The sequence below is a fragment of the Chiloscyllium punctatum genome, chromosome 10, assembly GCF_047496795.1.
Source record: "Chiloscyllium punctatum isolate Juve2018m chromosome 10, sChiPun1.3, whole genome shotgun sequence".
NCBI lineage: Eukaryota > Metazoa > Chordata > Chondrichthyes > Orectolobiformes > Hemiscylliidae > Chiloscyllium > Chiloscyllium punctatum.
In genome coordinates, this window is record NC_092748.1 from 44,031,731 (window position 1) to 44,056,782 (window position 25,052).

The window sequence follows — 25,052 nt, forward strand, 5'->3', positions numbered from 1 at the left end:
CGTAAACTGAGGCGAATCAGTTAAGTCAAACTTAAAGATTTGATATCGAGATGTAATTTGTCTAGATTTGAATCACTGTGAAGTGATGATGTTGGGGAATACATTGAAACTTTGTTTTGTTAAGTGTTTTAAGATTTTTCCAACTGTGCTCTATATCTAGCTAGTTCAGCATGTTTTATTTTTGACTTTCCCTTCTGTGTAATAAACTTATTTTTTTGTCAGAAACACAAATGTACCAATCTTAAATATGAAATTAATCATTCATTCATTATTGCTTGTTGCTGATGGAAGGCAATTCCAAATTTTTATCACCTATTACATGTAGAAATATTTCTTAAATTGACTCCCAAACATCTAGCTCTAAGTTTTAGGTTAGATTAGATTTTAGATTAGATTACTTTAGATTAGATTAGATTACTTTACAGTGTGGAAACAGGCCCTTCGGCCCAACAAGTCCACACCGCCCCGCCGAAGCGCAACCCACCCATACCCCTACATTTACCCCTTACCTAATACTACGGGCAATTTAGCCTGGCCAATTCACCTAACCTGCACATCTTTGGACTGTGGGAGGAAACCGGAGCACCCGGAGGAAACCCACGCAGACACGGGGAGAATGTGCAAACTCCACACAGTCAGTTGCCTGAGGCGGGAATTGAACCCAGGTCTCTGGTGCTGTGAGGCAGCAGTGCTAACCACTGTGCCACCGTGGCGCCCCAAAGGTTGTGCCTTCTAGTATTAGAATTTCTTACCAATGGAAAAATCTTTGCTCTATTTATGACAGCTGTTTTGTTAACATCTTAAATTATGATAATTCAGCCTAGAGCCTTCTATATTCTTGGGAATACAAACATCATTGGTGTATTGTTCCCATTATCTTTTACAAATACACAGCAGTTAGGCATATGAACTTATGGACATTAATGTTCATATAGAAAGCTCCAATTTTAATTAATGCTGTGTAATGGCCCATACTTAGTACCAACTGTTACATATTTACCATAGAAAATAAGTGTATGACATTGATTTTATCTTACTCTCTCGCCAGGAGGGCCTATTGCACCAGTTGACCCAGGTTCACCAGGGAGACCTCTTTTACCTTCTTCACCAGCAGGACCAGGGGCACCTGGACTTCCTGGTGTTCCCTAGCAAGAAGAAAAATGCACATGGCTTAACATGTGAAATATAGCAAAATATTATAATCTTTTGTTGAATAATCGAGATTGAACAACATGCATTTTGCTTAGTTTTTCACCATTGTAAAAAGAGAAATTGGATCTTTCTTTGTAATGTACCTCTTCCTAGTAGTTGTTAGTTAGTAAGCATGGCAGCTTATCACCTTGTCTTTCCATAATTCCCCCAAACAAAAGTAAACATAGATGACTAGATCTGAAGAGGCTCATCAGTGTTCTTTGTTAATATGACTATTTTCTGTTATTACTACAAAAAATAATTAGACTCATAAAAAGGCATACTTAAAACACAAAAACATTTAATGTTTATTTAGATTTGTCAACTAATTCCATTATTCTGATAAGGTTTTCATAAACTGCAATACCTAAAACCATTATTGAAATGGCTCAGTAAAAATTATCCCAATTCACAAGTTTAGTTATTCAGTTTATTTCCTTCATCCAGACAGAAAGGTACAAAATAAAGAGACTTACAGATTCCCCCTGTGGACCAGGGTCTCCTTTTGCTCCCAGTTTCCCAGATTCACCCTAAGAAAGTGAAGAGTTTCCAGTTAGAAAACAAAATTGATAATGATAGGCAATCATTTTTAAAACAAGTTGCGTGAAATTATATTCTGAATCAGGAATTATTTGGGTATTTTGAAAGGAAATAACATATTTATTGTTAACCTCTACAGAAAGTTGTCTGGAAAAATTAAAAGTCTACACTTCAATAAGAATAGATGAGGAACACCGATTTTTTTTTCCCCCATTAAAGCACACTGAACTGCATTAGAAATTTAAACTCCGGTGTTTTAAAATGATGCAAGGTAGTTACAAGTACACTCAGACTGAGCTTGAGTATTTTGTATATTTGACCAATTAATATTTCTCAAAGCACTTTCTAAATAAACAGAGTCTCATTCCCAAACATTATTAGCAATGGATAACTTTGTCAATATACAGAACTATCATAACCACACGAGCTATGACTCTGTGTGCTGCTGATGTGGCATTACAGCTGCAATGTCATGATACCTATGAATGCCTACTGTCCTGGCAGCAATCATAGTGCTTTCAATCTGTGTCAGCAACATCATAGGCACCATGTCAAAGCAGATAAGGTGTTGCTCAGCAACTATTCACTGTAGAACACTGTACAAAGAGGCTGACAACTCTGTAGCCGTAACATACATGACTGTACAATATAACAAGCACCATCAAGCAGACCAATGGCATCCTGAAACATGATTCCTTAACCTGTTGGAAGAAGCTCTCCGATACTCATTGGATCCAGTGATCCAAAGTTGGCAGCCTGTGGCCATTCTGAAGGTGGAGTCATTGATTCAGTGATCAATTTAGGAGAAGAGGGCAGAGAATGAATGGACAAGGAAGCTGGTATATCTACAGTCCAAACAAGTTACATGTGAGCAAATCATCAGAATCCAGTTCCATGAGCTCAAAACTTTGTTCATCAACATTTCCAAACATACCATTCCTTCATTATAACTATTAAAGCTTCTTGCGGCCATAGTTCAGACATAAACTAAAATACAAAACAACCCTTTCATAATTTCAATATATCATTTCAGTTGCAAGACACTGCATTCTTTTGTGTCTTATGATCCTGCTCCACAGCTACCTAAGGAAGAAGCAGGAAAGCTAGTACTTCCAATTAAACCTGTTGGATTAAACCTGGTTAATTTTGTACACCCCAGTCCAATACAAACTCTTCCAATCATAATTTTATCCAGCAGCACCTTTTCAATAATATGCACTAAACTCAATTGATCAACCTGTACCTCTATCAAGGGTGTCTTTTATCCAGCTAAATACTTGCTCTACCCTGTTTCTGCAACACATTGGCTCAAGGCGCTGACTGTCAATGGGAGAGGTTTCAAGTGGCTTTGCAGAAAGCCTTCAGGCTGTTCCAAGCCTTTGCTGGCTTCAGACTGTATTATCTCAGCAAGAGCGGACAGTCTAACCTGGACTGTCTAACCTGTAACTGCAATACTACGTCTGGTACAGCCCATCAAAGTTGCAAGAGTGATGTAAGTCTGCAGAGTGAACAGACTAGATTATCAGTCGATGTCTAATATTGATTATGGTGCTTGACCTAGCATTACTCCAGTTTAAATGGTCTCTCATAAATCCAGACTGTTGAACTTGAAGGATTTTGCACTCGTATGAGTTCAGCAAATTATCGTGGAACATCCAAGGTTTTTCGATATTCATTTGTTATTAAAATGTTAGTGAAGGTTTTGTGCATTGTGATTTATTATTAATGTGTTAGTGAAGGTTTTGTGCAATGTGATGCATTGGGAGATCTCATGAGGTCTTTAGAGTCAGACGAAAGTGGTGTAGGATCTTAGTGTGAAATTAAGGGGGCTTGAATCTTTCCAAGCAGAAAATCTACCATCAGTCGAGAGATCTACTGTTGGCGTCAATCTTGGGTGGTAGGTTTGTCCACAAGGCACACCTACCACATGGAGACCTTAAAAGGTGAACTCATTAAAGGCAAAGTATACATATAAAAGTCCCTTCTTTTCCAAAATAAAGTTTTAACTCTATCCAATAACTAGTGAGTTAATGGGTCTCAATAATACAGAGGGAACTTCTGATACTTCTGGATCTCCTGATGGTAACTTTGTCTGGAGGTGCTGTTTGTTGTCTATAGTCATCAATGATGTTATCTGCTGTTCCTGTTTGTGTTGTCAAGTTGCTCTTTCATGGACTGTAGCTGCTGCTTCAGCACATGTTTATCCTGTTGCATAATAGTTAACATTCGTTTCAGATTTGGCATTGACTGATCTTCTTCCTTAAAGCTGTTTCAAGTGGGTCAAATCTTCTTGGCACTTACTGTTCAGTTCCTTCAGAGCTTCTAGCTAATTGTAAAGCTTGTAGCTTTATGCTCGGAATCCTTCCAATACCAACAAAAGTTTAGCCTCTTATGGGTCAAGTATACTTTTCTCCTGCTCTGATAACCGCCCAACCTTTTCCGAATTTTTGTTTGCTTTCTTCAAAGCCTAGACACTTTCGCTTCCTGCTTCTGTGGTTGTATGGTTTCATATATATCCTGCTTTAGTTTCTTCACTGGAGCATCATTGCTAGAAGTGTTTTTTTTCTCTGAAAGGATCGCTTCAGGAGTGGTTTTTAGCTCCTTGTTTGTGATGTGCATCTCCACTTGTTTTGCAGGACAGTCATTTTCTCCGACGTTGCTTGGAGCTCAAGATGATATTTCTATAGATGCTCCTGCTCAGCCTGATTTATTTTAAATGCAAGTTGCTTCAGATCTTTCTGAAAATCAGGAATCTTCTCATTAGACTGATGATACAGAGTTTGTTGTTCATTCTGCCTCCTTTTTCATATAGATGATCTGAAGTTGAGGATCACATGTAGTATGTCCAAGTTTGCAGATAATACTAAGATGAGTGGGGCAGAGCAGTGTGCAGGGGACTGAAACTTTGCAGAGGAACTTAGATACTGTGAGTGAGTGGGCAAAGGTCTGGCAGATGGAATACAATGTTAATAAATGTGAAGTCATCCATTTTGGTAGGAGTAACAGTAAAAAGGATTATTACTTAAATCTGCTAGGCAGAGGGACCTGGGTGTCCTTGTGCATGAATCACAGAAGATTGCTCTGCAGGTGCAAGTAATTCAGAAGGCAAATGGAATTTTGTCCTTCATTGCTAAAGGGATAGTTTAAAAGCAGGGACATTATATTGCAGCTGTGCAAGGTGCTGGTGAGGCTACACCTGGAGTACTGCATGCAGTTTTGGTCTCCTTACTTGAAAAAGGATGTACTGGCACTGGAGGGGGTGCAGAGGAGGTTCACTAGGTTGATTCTGGAGTTGAAGGGATTGGTTTACAAGAAAAGACTGAGTAGATTGGGATTATATTCATTGGTATTTGGAAAGAATGAGGAGGGATCTTATAAACACAGAAAAGCATGAGGAGAATAGATGATAGAAGTTGAGAGGATGGTAGGTAAAACTAGGATAAGAGGGCATAGCCTCAAGATTAGAGGGAGCAGATTAGGACTGAATAGAGAAGGAGATTATGCCACAGTTTAAAGAGGGTGAAGACATGACTGCCAAGCTGATTCAGTGTGCTGCATGCATGATATGGGAGGTCAGGGAACTGATGGTGTCTCTGGCTCCTATAGCTGTGGAAAGTGTGTACATATTCAGCTTCTGAAGGAGCATATTACAGCACAGAAGAAAGAACTAGATGACCTCAGGCTCATCCGAGAGAACGAGAATTTTCTGGACAGGACCTTCAGCGAGGTCATTACACCGAGCATACCAGAAGAGAGAAGAAGGGAGATAACAATGAGGAAGGAAGAGATGATTCAAGTACAAGAGACCCCAGGGGAAGTACCTCTCGTGAACTGGTTGACTCTGTTGGAATCTGTTGAGACAGACAACATTGCCAGTCCAATTGGACAAGTCTGCCAATCGAAAATTGGCATGGAGGCAGAGCCAAGCTGTCAGATATCATGCAGAGCCATGATAATAACGGACTCCATAGTGAGAGGGTCTGAAAGGGGTTCTGCGGGATTCAGTATATTTCCTTCCTGGTGCCAGGATCCAGGACATCATTGACAGAGTGCAGGGAATCCTCAAGGTCAAAGGTGAAGAGCCAGAGGTGATGGTGCATGTCGGCACAAATGATGTTGGGAAGAAGAGGAGGGACATTGTACAGCGGGACTTCAGAGAACTCGGAAGAAGCCTGAAAAGCAGGACTTCCAGGGTGGTTATCTCCAGTTTGCTTCCAGTTTCTCAGGCTGAAGAGGGCAGGAACAGGGAGATAATGGACTTGAATGTGTGGCTGAGGAACTGGTGCAGGAAGCAAGGATTTAAATTCTTGGATCACTGGGGTATGTTTTGCGGTAAGGATAAATTATACAAGATGGACGGCTTGCAGCTTAATAGGTGGGAGACCAGCATTCTGGCAGGCAGGTTTGCCACTGCAACACATGTTTTTTAAACTAAGTAGTGGGGTGGAGGGGACAAACTGGAAATTCAAGAATAAGTTAAAGGGAATGTGAGAATAAGAGAAGTTAAGAAAGACAACAGAATCAACAGAGCAAAAAACTTAAGAAGGGATCATACAGTATGGTCAAGTGAAATAGGGATTGATAGGAAGGGTGAGGGGAGTAACAAATTAAAAATATTATATATGAATGCACGAAGCATAAGAAATAAAGTGGATGAGCTTGAGGCTCAGTTGGAAATTAGCAGGTACGATGTTGTGGGGATAACTGAGATGTGGCTTCAAGTGGACAGGGCCTGGGAAATGAATATTCAAGGCTATACGTGGTATCAAAAGGACAGACTGATGGAGAGAGGGGGGTGGGGTGGCCCTGTTGGTGAGGAATGATATTCAGTCCCTTGCGAGGGGGAACATAGAATCAGGCGATGTAGAGTCAGTATGGATACAGCTGAGAAATTTTAAGGGTAGAAAGACCCTAATGGGAGTTATCTACAGGCCCCAAACGGTAGTCTGGATGTATGGTGTAAGTTGAACAAGGAGTCGAAATTGACCTGCCGCAAAGGTATTACTACAGTTGTTATGGGGAATTTCAAACATGAAGGTAGACTGGGAAAATCAGGATGGTACTGGACCCCAAGAAAGGGAGTTTGTGGAGTGCCTCTGACATGGATTCTTAGAACAGCTTGTACTGGACCCTACCAGGGAGAAGGCAATTCTGGATCTGGTGTTGTGGAACGAACCGGATTTGACCAGGGACCTCGAAGTAAAGGAGCCATTTGGAGGTAGTGACCATAATATGATAAGTTTTAATCTGCAATTTGAGAGGGAGAAGGGAAAATCAGAAGTGTCAGTATTGCAGTTGAACAAAGGGAACAATGGAGCTATGAAGGAGGAGCTGGCCAAAGTTCAATGGTTCAACATCCTAGCAGGGATGGCAGTGGAACAACAAAAGCAGGTACTTCTGGGTATAATACAGAAGATGCAGGATCAGTTCAATCCAAAGAGGAAGAACGATCCTAAGGGGAGGCAGAGGTGGCTGTGGCTGATGAGGGAAATTAAGGAGTGTATAAAGATAAAAGAGAAGAAGTATAACATAACAAAGATGAGTGGGAAGCCAGAGGACTGGGAAACTTTTAAACAGCAACAGAGGATAACTAAAAAGACAATACATGGAGAAAAAAAAAGAGGTACGAGGGCAAACTGGCCAAAAATATAAAGGAGGATAGTAAAAACATTTTTAGGTATGCAAAAAGAAAAAAAATGGTTAAGTCTAAAATTGGGTCCTTGAGGACAGAAACGGGTAAATTTATTATGGGGATCAAGGAAATGTCAGAAGAGATGAATAGGTACTTTGGATCTGTCTTCACTGGGGAAGACACAAGCAATCTCCCAGATGTAATAGTGGCTGAAGGACCTAGGGTAAGGGATGAACTGAAGGGAAGTTATATTAAGCAGGAAACGGTGTTGGATAGACTGTTAGGTCTGAAGGCTGATAAGTCCCCGAACCTGATGGTCTGCATCCCAGGGTTCTTAAAGAGGTGGCTCTAGAAATTGTGGACATATTGGTAATCATTTTCCAATGTTCCATAGATTCAGGGTCAGTTCCTGCAGAATGGAGGGTGGCTAATGTTGTCCCACTTTTCAAGAAAGGAGGGAGAGAGAAAACAGGGGATTATAGACTGCCTGACGTCAGTGGTGAGAAAGATGCTGAAGTCAATTATAAAAGATAATATTATAACTCATTTGGATAGCAGGAACAGGATAGGTCAAAGTCACCTGATAGGTCAGAGGGGAAATCGTGCTTGACTAATCTTCTGGAATTTTTTGAGGATGTAACTATGAAGATGTACAAGGCAGAGCTAGCGGATGTAGTGTACCTGGACTTTCACAAAGCCTTTGATAAAGTCCCACATAGGAGATTAGTGAGCAAAATTAGAGCACATGGTATTGGGGCCAAAATACTGATTTGGGTTGAAAATTGGCTGGCTGATAGGAAGCAAAGAGTAGTGATAAACAGGTGCCTTTCGGAATGGCAAGCAGTGACCAGTGGGGTGCTGGGACCTCAGCTGTTTACAATATACATTAATGATATAGATGAAGGCATTAAAAATAATATTAGCAAATTTGCTGATGACACAAAGCTGGGTGGCAGGGGTGAAATGTGAGGAGGAAGTTATGAGAAGACAGTGTGAATGGACAAATACATGGCAGATGCAGTTTAATATGGATAAATGTGTGGTTATCCACTTTGGTGGCAAGAACAAGAAGACAGATTACTATCTAAATGGAGTCAAGTTAGGTAAAGGAAGTACAACATGATCTCGGTGTTCTTGTACATCAGTCAATGAAAGCAAACATGCAGGTACAGCAGGCAGTGAAGAAAGCTAATGGCATGCTGGCCTTCATAACTAGAGGAATTGAGTACTGGAGCAAAGAGGTTGTTCTGCATCTATGCAGGGCCCTGGTGAGACGGCATCTGGAGTATTGTATGCAGTTTTGGTCTCCAAATTTGAAGGAAGACATTCTGGCTATTGAGAGAGTGCAGCGTAGGTTCACGAGGTCAATTCCCAGAATGGCGTGGCTATTATACGTTGAAAGATTGGAGCGACTGGGCTTGTATACACTCGAGTATAAAGAATGAAAGGGGATCTGATTGAGATGTATAAGATTATTAAAGGGTTGGACACTCTGAAGGCAGGAAGCATGGTTCCACTAATGGGTGAGTCCAGAACCAGAGGACACAGTTAAAAATAAGGGGTAGGCCATTTAGAACAGAGTTGAGGAGAAACTTCTTCATCCAGAGGGCGGTGGATATTTGGAATGCTGTGCCCCAGAAGGCAATGGAGGCCAAGTCTCCGGATACTTTCAAGAAAGAGATGGATAGAGTTCTTAAAGATAGTGGAATCAAGGGTTATGGGGATAAGACAGGAACAGGATACTGAATGTGGATGATCAGCCATGATCATAATGAATGGTGGTGCTGGTTTGAAGGGCTGAATGGCCTACTCCTGCACCTATTGTCTATTGTCTGACTTCTTCACCCAGAGGATTGTAAAGCTGTGGAATTCCTTGCCAAGTGAAGTAGTTGACACAACTTCAGTAAATGTTTTTAAAGCTAAAATAGATTTTCTTTAACAATAAATGAATTAAGGGATATGGGGAGAGGCAGGGTAAGTGGATCTGAGCCCACGAAAAGATCAACCATGATCTTAGTGAATGGCGGATGTTCTTATGTTATCTTCACAAAAAGATTTGTCATGTATCAATTGAAGTCAATAAAGAATAGTAACCAGTTTTCTGACAAAATTTGAATTTTCACATGTTTTGGCAGTTTGATAACATTGATGTTTTGTATGAGACTAATGTTATGAATCATGCTTCCTGACACTTCAAGTACAATAGGCCACATCAGATTGGTCATTTCCAATGTAAATTACCAGGCCATTTTCATGATAATTGCCTGATTATCAATCAATTCCTCAAGGTTTGATCAAATCCATGTGTTAGTTTATTTAAAACTGAAAAGCACATAAGACATGAAAAGTTACAGCAAGCCAATTGATTTCTATATCTACGCATTCTGAAAACCCATTGCAACTAATTGTCAGGCAGGCTTACAGCATTCTATTCAAAAGCACATGGAGTCCTTAAATGTAAACTGTCTTAGAGCAAGGCACGCACACAAAAAAATCAAAGATAAAATTGACACTCTGTGATGGAATGATGTTCATTCTAATTGAACAAATTGGCACCTGAGCTTAATGCTATGACAAAATTGAAAATCTGAAATTCCAGATATTTGACGCAACGCTAAAGCCATTCCTCTCGGCAAAAACAAGTCAAAAGCTTGGACTTATGACCCTACATGTTTCAGAAGAGGTTTATTGTTTTGCATTCATTGGCAGCTAAACAAACACACTGCAATGGTAATGATCCTAATTCAGGACCACAAAGGAAACATTGTCAGGCACGGATTTCTTTTATTAGTTCATGGGATGTGTGTGTCATTGACTATCCCATGTCTAACTGCTCTGGAGAATGTGGTAGTGAGCTGACATCCTTGGATCATAGAGACGTCCATTGTTATTCAACTTCATAGTGAATTGATACAGAGCAGCTTGCCAGGCCATTTCAGAGGGCAGTAAAAAGTCAACCACATTGTTGAGTGTCTGAAGTCACTAGATCATATATGGATGGCAGATTTCCTTGACGAAAGCACATCAGTGTACCAAATCCATTTTTATGACAATTTACATGATTACACTGAGACAATTATGGTTGCTTTTAATTCTAGGCTTTAATGAAATCAATTTTCAAGATCTGTGTAATTCATGGTGGGATTCAAATCCATTTCCATGCACATCAGCCTAGTCCAGTGATTTACTACTGTGCCACTGCCTCCCTATATAACACAGCTAAATGAAAAAGGTGCCGAAAGCATAAATCAGCAGCATCAACTGAGGAGATATTGAACCAAAACCAGAGAGCACATCAATCCAAACAGCAGATGTTGGAGGAAAAGTTGACAATCCACATGTGTAACATAGCAAGACACAAATACGCTAAGGATGTCACATATGTAAATACATGGACAAAAGTGGGACTCAATGGAATAATGGATGATGGATGTTAATAGATGAGCTTGGGTAATGATGATAGTGCATGCAATTTTGGTTTTTGTTGTTTGTGATGAAAAAGTGAGTGTTCAGATGTAAATAACATCATTTATAAAAGACCTTCCAAACTTGTCATACTCATGTGACTTCAGATATGGGGCGCATCATTGCAGGCAAGCATCACACAGCTCGTTCAATAAGGACATTCTACACAAGGTGTTGTCCTGTGAACTCAGGACAATCTCAATCCTAAATATCAAAGTCTCATTCATGAAAATTGACTGTTTACTGCCCTCTGAAATAGCCTGGCAAGCCGCTCTGTATCAATTCACTATGAAGTTGAATAACAATTCTGAGATTTTGACTCCTAATTCTAGATTCCTTGTCAGGAGAAAAGTCTTTTAACTCTTTCAAGAATTTTACATGATTCAATAAGATCATCATTCATTCTTTCAAACTCCAATGAACATATTTCCAATTTTCTCAATTTCTCCTGTCCCAGGAATCAATCAAATCAGCATGCATTGCAATCTCTCCTAGGCTATTATATCTTCGCTTAGGAAAGAAAACCAAATGTGTGCATGTTTGTGTGGTTTTCCCAAAGTTCTGGCTAATAGAGTAAGACTTCTTCATTTTTAGATTCAATTTCTTTTGCAACAAGGGCTTATAGGCCCTTTGGTTTCCCAATTGCTTTCTTTACCGGCATGACAACTCCCTGTGATTCTTACAAGGACACACAGATCTCTCTGAATACTTTGGCATTTCCTGCTCTGTCACCATTCAAACAGCTTCTGCTTTCCTGTACAGCTCCCAAAATGGATAACTTCACACAGTGGATTCTTCACCAATATTCTTCATCTTACCCAAAGTCACCTTACATTATCCACAATCTTAACTTCTCATCGAGTTTTGCATCATTTTAAAGAATTGATGTAGATTACAAATCTGTCCTGGACCCCCATGTGGATGCAATGGTCAAGGGGGCATGTCCTCACTAATATTCACAGATGCACCACAGAAAGCATTCTATCCAGATACATAACAACCTGGTATGCCCAGGGCCATAACAAACTACAAAAAGCCCAGACTATCACCAAAGCCAACCTCCTATCCATGAACTCCATTTTCACTTCTCATTGCTGTGGAAAGGCTGCTGACATCATCAAAGATCCCTCCCACCCCAATAATGCTCTTTTTCAACCTGTCCAATCAGGCAGAAGGTACAGAAGCTTGGACACGCACACTAACAGGTTCAAAAACGGCTTCTTCCCTGCTGTTATTAGACTGAGGGAGTGGACCTCTCTAACTTTAAATAATGCTGATCTTGCTAATGTTGGTCTTTCCATGTGCATCTCCTGTGCAGCCATAACCTTGTATGTCTCACTCTGTCTAAGCACCCTATGATCTGTATGTCCTTGTTTACTATGATCTGCCTGTACCGTACACAAAACAAAGCTTTTCACTTAGGTACATGTGACTATAATAAATAAGATCAAATAAAATCAAACAGCTGAAGCCCAAGCATTGATCCTTCTTGTGCCCCACTGATTACAGCTTGCCAATTCAAAGATGAACCCACGAAGCGCTTTTGCCCAAAACGTCGATTCTCCTGCCTCTCGAATGTTGTCTGACCTGCTGTGCTTTTCCAGCAGCACATTCTCAACTCTGATCACCAGCACCTGCAGTCCTCACTTACTCCACTTAGTCCTGTCCTTTTTTTGTTTTGTCGAACAATCATTCCTCAATTCACGATATTATATTTGTTGAGTCTTTATTTTAAAAATATGAACTTTTATGATGAGCATGAAATTTCCCTTGTGCACTGAAATGACAATTGCATTGCAAACACTTACTGGTAGACCTTTGGAACCCGGAACTCCATTAGTACCTGCTGGCCCTGGGCTACCAATTGGACCTGGTCCGCCAGGGCTGCCAGGTTGACCGGGAGGACCCTGGAATGGAAAGACAATGTTGTGAATGCTGTATCTGTTCGGGAATCTATGCTGCTCATACTTTTCAATCCTTCATGTAAAATCACACAAGAATTAAAAACTGAACTATTAAATTGAAAATTAATAAATCCATTGCATGCTTCTACAAGGCCTTGGAGATATTTCTTTTGTTTCAATAAAGGCAGTTACAATACAATCATTACCCAATCTGTTCTACCATGGAAAAAAATAATGCACAATCAAGGCAAATGGCCTGGCTTTTGTCAACTTATATTTAGGCCCATTAGACCATAAGATATAGGAGGAAAATTTGGCCATTCAGCCTATCTAGTCTGCTGTCCCATTTGATCATGGCTAATAGGTTTCTCAACTCCTATTCTTCTATGTTCTCCCTGTTACCCTTGATCTCCTTGCTAATCATGAAGTTATCTATCTCTGTTTTAAATACACAAAATTATTTGGCCTTCACAAACTTCCACAGCAATGTGTTCCACAGATTCACCACGCTCTAGCTGAAGCAATTCCTCATTTTGTTTTTAAAGATTGTCTCTTCAATCTGAGATTGCATCCTCAGGTCCTAGTGTCCCCCACGAGTGGAAGCATCTTAAAACTATAAGACCATAAGACCATAAGACATAGGATCAGAAATCAGACCATTCAGCCCATCAAGTCTGCTCTGCCACTCAACCATGGCTGATAAGCTTCTCAACCCCATTCTCCCGCTTTATCCCCGTAATCCTTGATCTCCTTACTAATCAAAAACCGATCTTAAATATTCTCAACGACCTGGCCTCCACAGCCTTCTGTGGCAGTGAGTTCTACAGATTCACCGCTCCCTGGCTGAAGATGTTTCTCCTTATTTTGTTCTAAAAGATCTTCATGTTACTCTAAGGCTGTGTCCTCGGGTCCTAGTCTCTCCTACCAATGGAAACGTCTTCCCAACATCCACTCCGTTTAGGCCATTCAGTATTCTGCAAGTTTCAATTAGATCCTCCATCATCCTTCTAATCTCCATTGAGTATAAACCCATAGCTCTCAAACGTTCCTCATATGTTAAGTTTTTCATTCCTGGGACTGTTCTCATGAACTCTTCTGAACATGCTGCAGGGCCAGTACATCCTTCCTGAGATATGGGGCCCAAAACTGTGCTCAATACTCCAAATGTGGTTTGACCAGAAACTTACAGAGCCTCAGAAGTACATCCCTGTTTTTATATTCAAGTCTTCTCAACTGCCTTCCTAACTACTGACTCAACCTGAAATTTTACCTGAAAAGAATCCTGGACTAGAACTCTCAGGTCTCTTTGCTCTTCAGGCTTCTGAGTTCTCTCTTAGAAAATGGTCCAAGCCTCGATTCTTCCTACCAAAGTGCATTACCACACAGGTTACTACATTGTCCTTCATCTGCTACTTCTTTGCCCACCCTCCTAACCTGTACAAGTCCTTCTGCAGCCTCCCTGTCTCCTCAATGCTACCTGCCCCTCTATCTATCTTTGTGTCATCTGTAAATTAACCATAATGTCTACAGTTCCTTCATCTAGATCATTAATGTATAAAGTGAAAAGTTGTAATCCCAACACTGAGCCTTGCGGAACACCACTTGTCACTGGCTGCCATCCTGAGAAGGGCCCTTTTATCCCCACGCTTTGCTTTCTGCTAGATAGCCGGGCTTCTATCCATGTTATAACCTTGCCTCTAACATCATGGACCCTTATCTTACTCAGCAGCCTCATGTGCTGCACCTTGTCAAAGGCCTTCTTGAAGTCCATGGAGATAAGATCCATTGGCTCTCTCTGGTCTGACCTACTCATTATGTCTCGAAGAATTCTAGAAGATGTCTCGAAGAATTCTAGAAGATGTCTCGAAGAATTCTAGAAGATTTGTCAGGCATGACATCCCCTTGATGAAACCATGCTGACTTTTCCTTATTCTACCATTCGCTTCCAAGTATTCAGAAATCTTACCCTTCACAATGGTCTCCAAAATCTTAGCCAAGACTGAGTTTAAACTAATGTTCTGTTTTTTGCCTTACGCCGTTTTTTAAACAGAGGAGTCCTGTTAATGTTTTTCCAGTGGTCTGGGACCCTCCCTAATTCTAGCGGGGATTCTAGCATTTCTCCATGTCCCCACTCTGTCCGGCCTCTTTGCATTCTTTAAATAGCCCACCTCATCTGTCTAAACACCATTCAGTACAGAACAAGAATCCTCAACCACTCCTTCTGCGACCATCCCTTCATTCCCAGGATCATTCTTGTAAACCTCATCTGTACCCCCTCCTGGGCCAATGCATCCTTCCTTAGATTGAGGGGCCAAAACTGCTCACTATTCCAAACGTGGCCTGACCAGAGGCTGATATAACTTCAGCAATACACCCCTGCTCTTTATTCTCGTCCTCTTGAAATGAATACCAACATTGCATTTGCTTCCTAACTGCCAAATGAAACTGCTTGGGTACCTTAAGATAATCCTGAACTAAGACCCCCAAATCCCTTTGTGCTTCAAATTTCTGAAACCTTCCCCATTTAGAAAATAATCTACACCTCTCACAAAGTAGATAGTAGGCCAAACTCAATAAGGGGAAACAATATCTATTGAAACCTTTACTCTTTAATTAACACTTTACTTTTGTTCTAACTGACCAGTAAACCTCGAGCACCAGGCGATCCATCTTTTCCAGGTTTCCCCTGAAATATAAACAAAGATCAGGCCGTCAGGAAACATTTTCTGAGTTTTCTATCATTGATCATTCGGTCACTGAAAAGCAGGCGTAAAAGGTTGAAGTTGATCACTATTTACATACCGGTGGGCCTGAAATTCCAGCATGGCCCTGCAAACCTGGTTCACCCCTTAACCCTGGAGTCCCATCAGAACCACGAGAACCTTTCTCACCAGCTTCACCCTGCAAGATACATCAATAGAAGAGAAAAATAAAAGAATGCTTTGAAAACAGTGCGACCTCCTGGAAAGTTCAGCTGAATCAAAAACTCAAGGTGACAAGATAGGGACTAACATTTGCTCTTTAGCTACAACATTGTATATTTTATGGCTAAAATTGATCATTCTTCCTGTTGGATTGGAACAGAAAGTATCAGAGTTTGCTCCCCCGTTGTGACTGGTACAAAACAAGTGCAACTGCAAAGACACCAAAGCACGGAGTCTCTGCCAGTTCCGAGAGTCTCAAGCACACTTTGGAATTCCTATCCATGCCTTACTTGCAGCCATTCTATTAGTAGGAGCGTACTACAAAAGCATTAGCTAGCTCTACTCCTACTAAGTTGTGATACACCACTATAAGTCTTCGATGCCAGCATAACTAAAGCAGAAGCGAGGTCAAATGCCAGCACTCCTGTTGTGAGTAATACTCATTTAGTCAGCCTGCAAAGTCCCAGGAACATCCTGAAAGCCCCGTAATTATGAGTAGAAACCAGTTTCACCAGGATCCTGCACTGGTTTTAGTGCCGTTTTTAGGTATCAATCGGACAGTGGAAGGAGGTCATTCGTGACCATACTCCACCACAATGAGAGAAGGACAGGTAAGAAAGTTCTCCTGCTGGATCATATGGATATTGAATCAACATGTAACAGTGCATCTATCTCCTTAAATTTAAAACACACAACAAACTGCCGGATGCTGTAAATCAGAAACAAAGCAGAAACTCCTGGCAAAACCCAGCAGGACTGGCAGCATCTGAGGAGCGAAAGCACAATTAATGTCTCAGGTTCAGTAACCTTTCTTCTGTTATCTCTTAAATTTGATAACATTGATTATATAAACAAGTGCATTTGGATCTCAATCATTAACGCAAAAGGGATCAGTGTTCCACTCCACACCACAAATATCAACTGAGATACGTTCCGTTAAAAAAGGGGACCACCAATTCATCTAGTGCACCTCCCTAATGCAGACCAATTGAAATAAATTGCACATTTTCTATAACACCACGTTTAGTTTGAAATTGAAAGCATATTATCTATTTCTACCTAAAGCCCACTACTCCAAACAACTGATCACCTTCTCGGAGAAGTAACACTTACTTTTGTAGGTGTTTGGCAGTTCAGGACAGGTACAGTAGCAAATTGTGAAAGGGAACAATAATTTATACTACATGACAAAGAGGGCACTGACTGAGTGACAAACGGGTTCTGATTAGACAAGACATTGTCATTGGTAATGCACCAAGGAATAGGAATCACAAATGAAAGCAAAATACTGTGTATACTGGAAAGTTGAAATAAAAGCAGAAGTGCTCTCAGCACATCTGGCAGCAGCCTTGGAGACAGAGCCCGAATTAATGTATCAAGTTCATTAAGACACTTTTTCAGAATTGGTTTGGAATTTAAGAGTAATAACACGATACAATACAGTACAGGAGCATGCCCTTTAGCTCACCAAGTCTGCACGGATTCTTTATCCTATTTACACACGCTACTTATTGTCCATGCATCGTTTCTATCCCTCTGTTCATGTACTGTTCATGTGTCTATTGAGATAAACCTTATACATTGCTAACATGTCTGCTTCTACCACCTCCACCGGCAGTATGTTCCAGGTATCCACCACTCCTTTGGGTGAAAGAGTTTCTCTGCATTTCTCCCGCAAACTTTCCCCTTCTCACCTTGAATCTGTGCCCTCTTGTAGTTGACTTTTCCACCTGAGATAAAAAGCCTCCGACTAACCACACTGTCTATGCCTCTCATAATTTTCTGACCTAGTTAGGTCGTCCCTTAGTCTTCATCTGCCATTTCTCTGTCCAAATCTGCAATCTATCAAAATCCTACTGTATCGTTTGACAATCATCCTCATTATCTGCAACTCTGCTAATTTTAGTATCATCCGCAAACTTATTAATCAGACCACCTACATTTTTCTCCAGATCATTTATATATATATATATATATATATTACAAACAACAAAGATTCTATGACTGATCCCTGTGGAACATCACTAGTTACTGGTCTCCATTCCAAAAAGCAGCCTTCTACCGTTACTCTCTGTCATCTATGACCAAGTCAGCTCTGTATCCATCTAGCCAGTATACCCCTGATCCATTGAGACTCCACCTTTCATACCAGCCTGCCACGAGATACTTTTTCAAATGCCTTACTAAAGTCCAAGTAAATAATATCCACTGCACTTCCCTCATCAATCATTCTTGTTACCTCCTCAAAAAACTCAATCAAGTTGGTGACACATGATCTTCCCTGCACAAACCCATGCTGGCTATCATTAACAAGTCTATTTGCTTCCAAATGTGAATAAATCCTGTCTCTCTGTATCTTCTCCAACAGCTTCCCTCCCATTGATGTTAGCCTCACTGGCCAGTAATTACCTGGATTGTCTCTATCTTCTTTCTTAAACAAGGGAACAACATTGGCCATTCTTCAATCTTCTGGAACCTCATCTGAGGCCAAAGAGGATGCAAAAATATCTTTTAAGGCCCCAGCTCTTTACTCCCTTGTTTCCCATCTTGCTCTGGGGCCTTGTCTAATTTAATACAAGAGAGCAGACACTTCATCCTTCATAATGTTAACATGCTCAAGGACATTCACACACCTTCCCTAACCTCAACATCCCTCTACTTAGTGAATAATGATGCAAAATACACATTAAGGATCTCACCCATTTCCTTTGGCTCCACACATAACCTCCCTCCTTCATCCTCGAGTGGGCTTAGTCTTTTCCTAGCTACCGTCTTGCTCCTAATATATGTATAACATGCCTTGGGATTCTCCTTAGCCTTGTTGGCTAAGGACATTTCATGGCCCCTTTTGGCCCTCTTAACCCTCCCATTTGAGCTCCTTCCTACTTTCGTTATATTCTTCGAGGACCTTATCTGTTCCCTAGACCAGAGGTATGCTTTGTTTATTTTTGACTAAGCTGATTTCCCCTGACTTCCAAGGTTCCTGAATCCTGCCATTCCTGTCCTTCAGTTTCAGAGGAACATGCCAGTCCTGCATTCTAATTGCCTGCCCTTTAAAAGACTCCTTCAAACAGCCGCTCCCAATGCACATTCTCCAATTCTTGCCTAATTGAGTTATAGTTTGCCAAATTTCAGTTCTAGCTGGTCTTCCCCCAATTTAACGCCTTCATTCGAGATCCACCGGGAATACTGTGTCATCACCAATATTTTATTGAATTTATTTCAAGAATTACAAGCTGACTTTGATTGGTTGAGATTTTGTTTTATGGAGAATGCACCAGAAAATATTAACATCCAAACTTTTGTTTAATTGAGAAAGGTGCAATGGCTGATAACGCTTGAGTTCAGGGCCTTGCATATCAATACTTGTAGCTTCTAGCAAGTGTAAGCGAACCACATTGTGAGTCTGATTAATATTGTAAATTGTTTACTTTTCTATAACTGGTCAATAGTGGCTTCACATCTAATGCTGGACTGTTCTGGTTGAAGCTAGTATTGTTGTACATGCAGTCAAATCCAAATGACGTGAGTATGGACAGTGGTGTTTAAAGCACTCATCAGTGTTAACCCTTTCAAACCCTTAGACCCTCTATAACCAGTATCTGTATGAACAGCTGAAGCCATGTGCTTTTTGATGCCACCCACCAGACATTGGGACACTTAGCTGACATACTTGGCACCGCACTGGCAGTGAAATTTCATTCACTACATCATTAATTTGTGTGGAAGGTAGGACATTTAGACTTGATAGTAGCATCAAGCTAATGAAGAAACAGACCTATCACCTTTACCCCCACCTCCATCCACACACTCTCAACTACCTTCTCCCCCAGCCCAACACCCCCCTCCCCCACTCCCATTTATCTCTCCTCCCCTGAGGCTCCCAGCCACATTCCTGATGAAGGGCTCTGGCCTGAAATGTCGATTTTCCTGCTCCTCGAATGCTGCCCGACCTGCTGCGATTTTTCAGCACCACACTCTCAACTCTGATCTCCAGCATCCGCAACTTCACTGTCTCCTAATATCACTTGTGTGTTTACTGCCAAATAGTAGTGTCAAATATATTGTTTTTCAGCTATGTTCACATTTTTGAAACACATTAGACTTCGAAGCTCATGTGAGGTAGACTGGCACTTCTCAGGACCAATCAAGACTGCTAAAAATCTTGTCAGTAGTTTGCCAGGGCTGGAAATTCCCCTATTTAAATGAATGAATAGGTTACCACACCTTCTGAAACCTACTGAAAACTGCCCCAGAGCATCAACATAGCCCAAAAGAGGGTCAGCAGAGCCACTCAGTGGAATGGGTGCAGGGAAACTTGGCTCTCAACATCTCAGCTTTGCATTAGGTCAACTCCAAAAGGACAATGACATGTTGGTGGAATGGACGGATAGGTGGCAGATGAGGTTCAATGCAGAAAAGTATAAGTTGATGCATTTTGGTAGGAAACACATTGAAAGACCATTCTAAATGGGAGTTTCTATTTCTAAAGGGGGTGCAGGAGCAGAGAGATATAGATATATACATGCAGAGACCATTGAAGGTGGCAGGATAGTTGCAGAGAGCAGTAAATAAAACATACAGCATGCTCAGCTTTATTAACAGAGGCATAGGGTACAAGAGCAAGAAGCTGATATTGAATATGTATAAGATAATGATTAGATCCCAGTTGGAAAATTGAGTATACTGCACAGCGCCACATTATGTGCAAGGGATTGGAGAAGAATCAGAAATTGGCACTAGGTAATGATGCTTATTTGAAGAGCCGGTGTGTGCATGATGGGCCAATGGCCTCGTCCAGTAAGACTTCTGTGATTCTGTGAACACACATGTGAATTGTAGGAAGAGCACAGGTAGGGACACCTACCTAGAATAAACAATTCCAACTGGCAATGGTAACGTGATTGCCAGATTTTTTTTAGTCTGGGACAGCAGAAGAGTAAAACATAAGGTCCAGGAAGCATCGAGGTAGGAGAGACAGAAATGAGCAGGGATCAAGCTCACAATGTAGGATCTACTTGGAAATGATCAAGATCCTGTGTGACAGGAAATCGCAACTATCCAAGCAAATGGTCGCATCTTCAAAGACCTTTCATTCTCAGCATTGGCCTCCATGCCTTGCAAGTAACTACCAAAACTGTAGTCTTGAACTTGCTTGCTTATTCCAAGGATTATTGTGTCCCTTGGTGGCTGTATCCCACATGTTACCTTTGGTCTCTTTTCCAGAACTGGCAGCACATTCATTAATCGACAGTCTTGGCCTTGAAGGTGAAGGTGACATAGGGTTTCATCCCCAAGTGAAGCACATCATCATTTGCACATGTGACCATCAAGATAGACAGTGACCAGTCAGTGAGATCACTCAAAGGACAGTTGACCTCTTAACTTCTTCAATATCTAAATACTCTGTAACTGGAAGTACTTCTTCCATACTAATCCTTGCTTTCCTGGAAGTCATTATAACTTCTCCTTCACCTCCCAGTCCAAGCAGCCTCAGATCCATACTGCTGTTTCCAAAGGGTAAGGACAGATTGTAGAGGATAAGTGAAATGCCTGAAAATAATTTCAACCAACACCTCTGTGGAGTCCAAGACAGAGTAAAAATAATTAATTCTACCAACAGAATTCTGTAAATGCAATTCCAGTGCTTGAACCAGTCATTTGGTGCTGTCTGACATCCTCCTACATGTTTGATAGCCTCCTCAATCATCATGGTAGTCTAAAGGCTCTTTCACCCTGGATGGTGCAGAATGTTTTAGATATTCTTGGAGTATCTTCTTTCAGCCAGGTGGACAATATTCTAAAACAAAACTTCTGAGTTAAGATGGTAGAAAAGCTTGGAGAATTATGTGGAGGGTTACTCCTCATGCAATTCTTAGTTTCTGACTTGATCTTAAGACCAGAGTATCTGCATGACTGATCTAGATATGCTTCTGGTCAATGGTAATATGTAGGAACGTTGATGGTGGAGAATTCCTAATGAAGGGCTCCTGCCCGAAACATTGATTCTCCTGCTTCTCGGATGCTACCTAACCTGCTGTGCTTTTCCAGCACCACGCACTCTCAACTCTGATCTCTAGCATCTGCAGTCCTCACTTTCTTCTAGAGAATTGCATAATGGCAATTACACATGACTTTATACATTAGAGGTAGGATTTAGGCCACTATGTCCTTCAAGCCTGGTCTGTCAATCAATAATATCATGACAGATCTGATTTTAACCTCAATTCCATATTCCTGCCTTACCCCCAGTAAACCTTCAGCCCTTTATATATCAAGGTACTATCTACCCCAAAATATTCAAAGATTCTATCTTCACCAAATTAAGGAGGAGAATTCCAAAAACCTGCAGGCCTTTGAAAGAAAAACAAAATCTCTTACCTCTGCCCTAAATGGGCAACCCCTAATTTTTAAACAGTGACTCTGAATTTTAGATTCTCCCACCAGAGTCAACATCCTTTCCACATCAATACTCTGTCAATACCCTTCAAGATCTTATATGTTTTGACCAAGTGACCTCTTATTTTTCCAATCTCTAATGGATGCAAAATCTGTATTTACTGTATCTGACTGTAATAACTGCCACCAAAACTCAACCCTTACCCAATCTGGGATTTATGTAGATGAACAGAGGGTGGCAGGACCATTCTGGCTGACAGGAATGAGTGAACACATAGATCATAAAGTTAGAGATGCTGGGATCTGGAAACTGTCATAGACCAAAGAGAGAGATAGGAGTGAGATAAATATCCTGAGATGAGCTGAAGAGAAAAAGAGAAGATAAGGAAAGAAAACAGAACTGTCACCAACCTTTGAAAGGTAGGAACTGGATGGAGACATGTGTGAACCATACAATTGCCTCATTTGCAGCATGAAGGTTACAGTGGTGCTGGAAAAGCACAACAGGTCAGGCAGCATCTGAGGGGCAGGAAAATTGAAGTTTCAGGCAGGAGCCCTTAATCAGGAGTTCATCAGGATTCCTGATGAAGGTCTCCTGCCTGAAACATCAATTTTCCTGCTCCTCAGATGCTTCCTGATCTGCTGTGCTTTTCCAGCACCCCTCTAGTCTTGATTCTGATCTCCAGCATCTGCAGTACCCACTTTCGCCTCATTTGCAGCATGCCCAAGGCATGGAATGGAAAATTAGTGAATTCAACGTTTCCACAGAAACTCAAGTTACAAAACTAGTGGTGGTATCATTAAAGATGGTCAGTGTCTCCTTAAGCATCACCATTGAATAGGATAGATGTCAGGAATTTGTGTCAAAAGAAATCCTGACAAATTACTTCCTTCAGCAGCCAGAGAGTTAAATCAGCTTTCTTGGAGATTCCAGCTTTCTCAGACTTTGGGGAAAATAAAAGGTTTTCCACCTGAAAGCAAGACAAATTCCAATATGCTGATCAAAGAGCACTTGAGAAAAGAGTATGGAGTGAAATTCTGATGGGTGCAGTCCATAATTAGAAACAAAAGATACTATATTGAGTTATGGTTTGACAGGCATTGAGCCAGACACAACGACAGAAGGGAATGGTCGGAGAAAGCCAACAACAAGAGGCAAAAAGGGTGGGAACTGAAAGAGATTCAAAGGGCGGCACGGTGGCACAGTGGTTAGCACTGCTGCCTCACAGCGCCAGAGACCCGGGTTCAATTCCCGCCTCAGGCGACTGACTGTGTGGAGTTTGCACGTTCTCCCTGTGTCTGCGTGGGTTTCCTCCGGGTGCTCCGGTTTCCTCCCACACTCCAAAGATGTGCAGGTCAGGTGAATTGGCAGTGCTAAATTGCCCGTAGTGTTAGGTAAGGGGTAGATGTAGATGTAGATGTAGGGGTATGGGTGGGTTACGCTTCGACGGGGCGGTGTGGACTTGTTGGGCCGAAGGGCCTGTTTCCACACTGTAAGTAATCTAAAAAAAAAGATTGGAAGCCCCAAAGGGAGCAGTAAAATCCATGAGACTCAACAAGAGCCAATAGAATTAAACAGAGCTGACGATAGGCTGCAAGTATTGAAAGGGTCAGGACAGAACCTAAGGCAGAGAACTGAGAGAGATTTGGAAACCCTACCGGAAGAATAAAACGTGTGAGGTTTGATGTGACTGTGAATGGTCATTGGAACTAAATTGGGCTGAAGTTGGGCGAACATTATCAGGAAGGGTCAGGGCCGAACCCAATAAAGATGCACAAATAGCCATAATGGAAGACAAGAAAAGGCCAGGGTAGGTGACAAAAGATGAGCCAGAGATCTGGTTAAAAGATACCTTTGCAGTAAATTTAAAGGCAGACCCAAGAAGTCTTTAGAGAACAAATGAAAGTGAAGCCTCACTTGGTGAAAGAGCCACAGGAAGTATGGTAGAGGCTGAACATACACTTAAGAGTTTTCCTGGGGAAGTGGGACAGGTTGGGAGAAAAAAAAATTCCCAACATAAAGGGGAAAGGGAAGGGACCTGGCCCTCAACAGACGCCATGAGTCAATATTACCTGGGAAGCTGGGCGAGATAAAACCAGTTACCCAGTGGGAGTTCAAAGAAACAAAGTCAGGTTTTAAATCTCATTTCATCCAATTTGTTTGATGTCAGGATAAATGAGACTGAGATATAGGGTGGAAGTCTACACATGCTACAGGGGACAAACATCAGATTTCCACCCAACAACTTCAAATTTGTAAAATCCCTGAATCTAATACATGGATTAAAAAACTAAGCACTGAAGGGGTAAAACTCGCAGAAGTAATACAGCCCAGGGTTCCAATCCAGTTGCTAACATCAAAGCAAGTTATATATCCTGGCCCAGAAATGCAGGGCTAGGGGAAAAGGTCAGGATGTAGAACTAGCTGAGTTGCTATTGAAGAGAGCATTCCCAGATGTAACAACCAGGAAGCATTCTATGTTTCTATGGATTCAGCTACCTTGCTCCAAATGTTTTGTGTGTTGAAATAAAGTCCATTTAATTCTAACATCTCACAATTCTCCCTGATTTGATCTTATTCATCAATGCATTATTACTGTCAAACTCTTCTCTTTCTGTCACACTCTACTCTGTTCTAAATCATCTCACAGTACAATAGACTGAACTTTTCTCTTTAGATTTAGAACTGTTCCTTTGCCTGAGAACTTACCCACACATCAACATTACCCTTTTCATTTAAATTCCAATCAACAATCCAAGTTATCCAATTTCTCAGGCAACTTGTCTCAGCTTGGTTTAAGTAAAACATATTCCATCAGAACAGCTTCATCTTTTCCCAGTACTGGCACCAATGCCTCATGAATTGGAATCTTTCTGTTTCCCACCGGACTCTTTCAGTATCTTTTAACTCTAGTTTCTTCGACCATTAAAATATGTACAGAGTTCAGGTAGCAAGCCAGAAATTATTACATTTGAGGTTCTTCTGATCATTTTGGA

General features: G+C 41.2%; 1 protein-coding gene across 1 annotated transcript in view; it reads right to left on the reverse strand.

The window, feature by feature from the left end:
- The window catches only part of LOC140482086 (uncharacterized), a 186,418-nt gene that overhangs the window by 75,322 nt on the left and 86,044 nt on the right, over positions 1-25,052 (reverse strand). The window contains exons 16-20 of the mRNA XM_072579024.1: positions 15,535-15,633; positions 15,374-15,418; positions 12,637-12,735; positions 1,668-1,721; positions 1,038-1,145 (exon numbers count right to left, since the gene is read on the reverse strand). Of these exons, the coding sequence (XP_072435125.1) occupies positions 1,038-1,145; positions 1,668-1,721; positions 12,637-12,735; positions 15,374-15,418; positions 15,535-15,633 (405 nt within the window). The remainder of the gene's footprint in view (positions 1-1,037; positions 1,146-1,667; positions 1,722-12,636; positions 12,736-15,373; positions 15,419-15,534; positions 15,634-25,052) is intronic.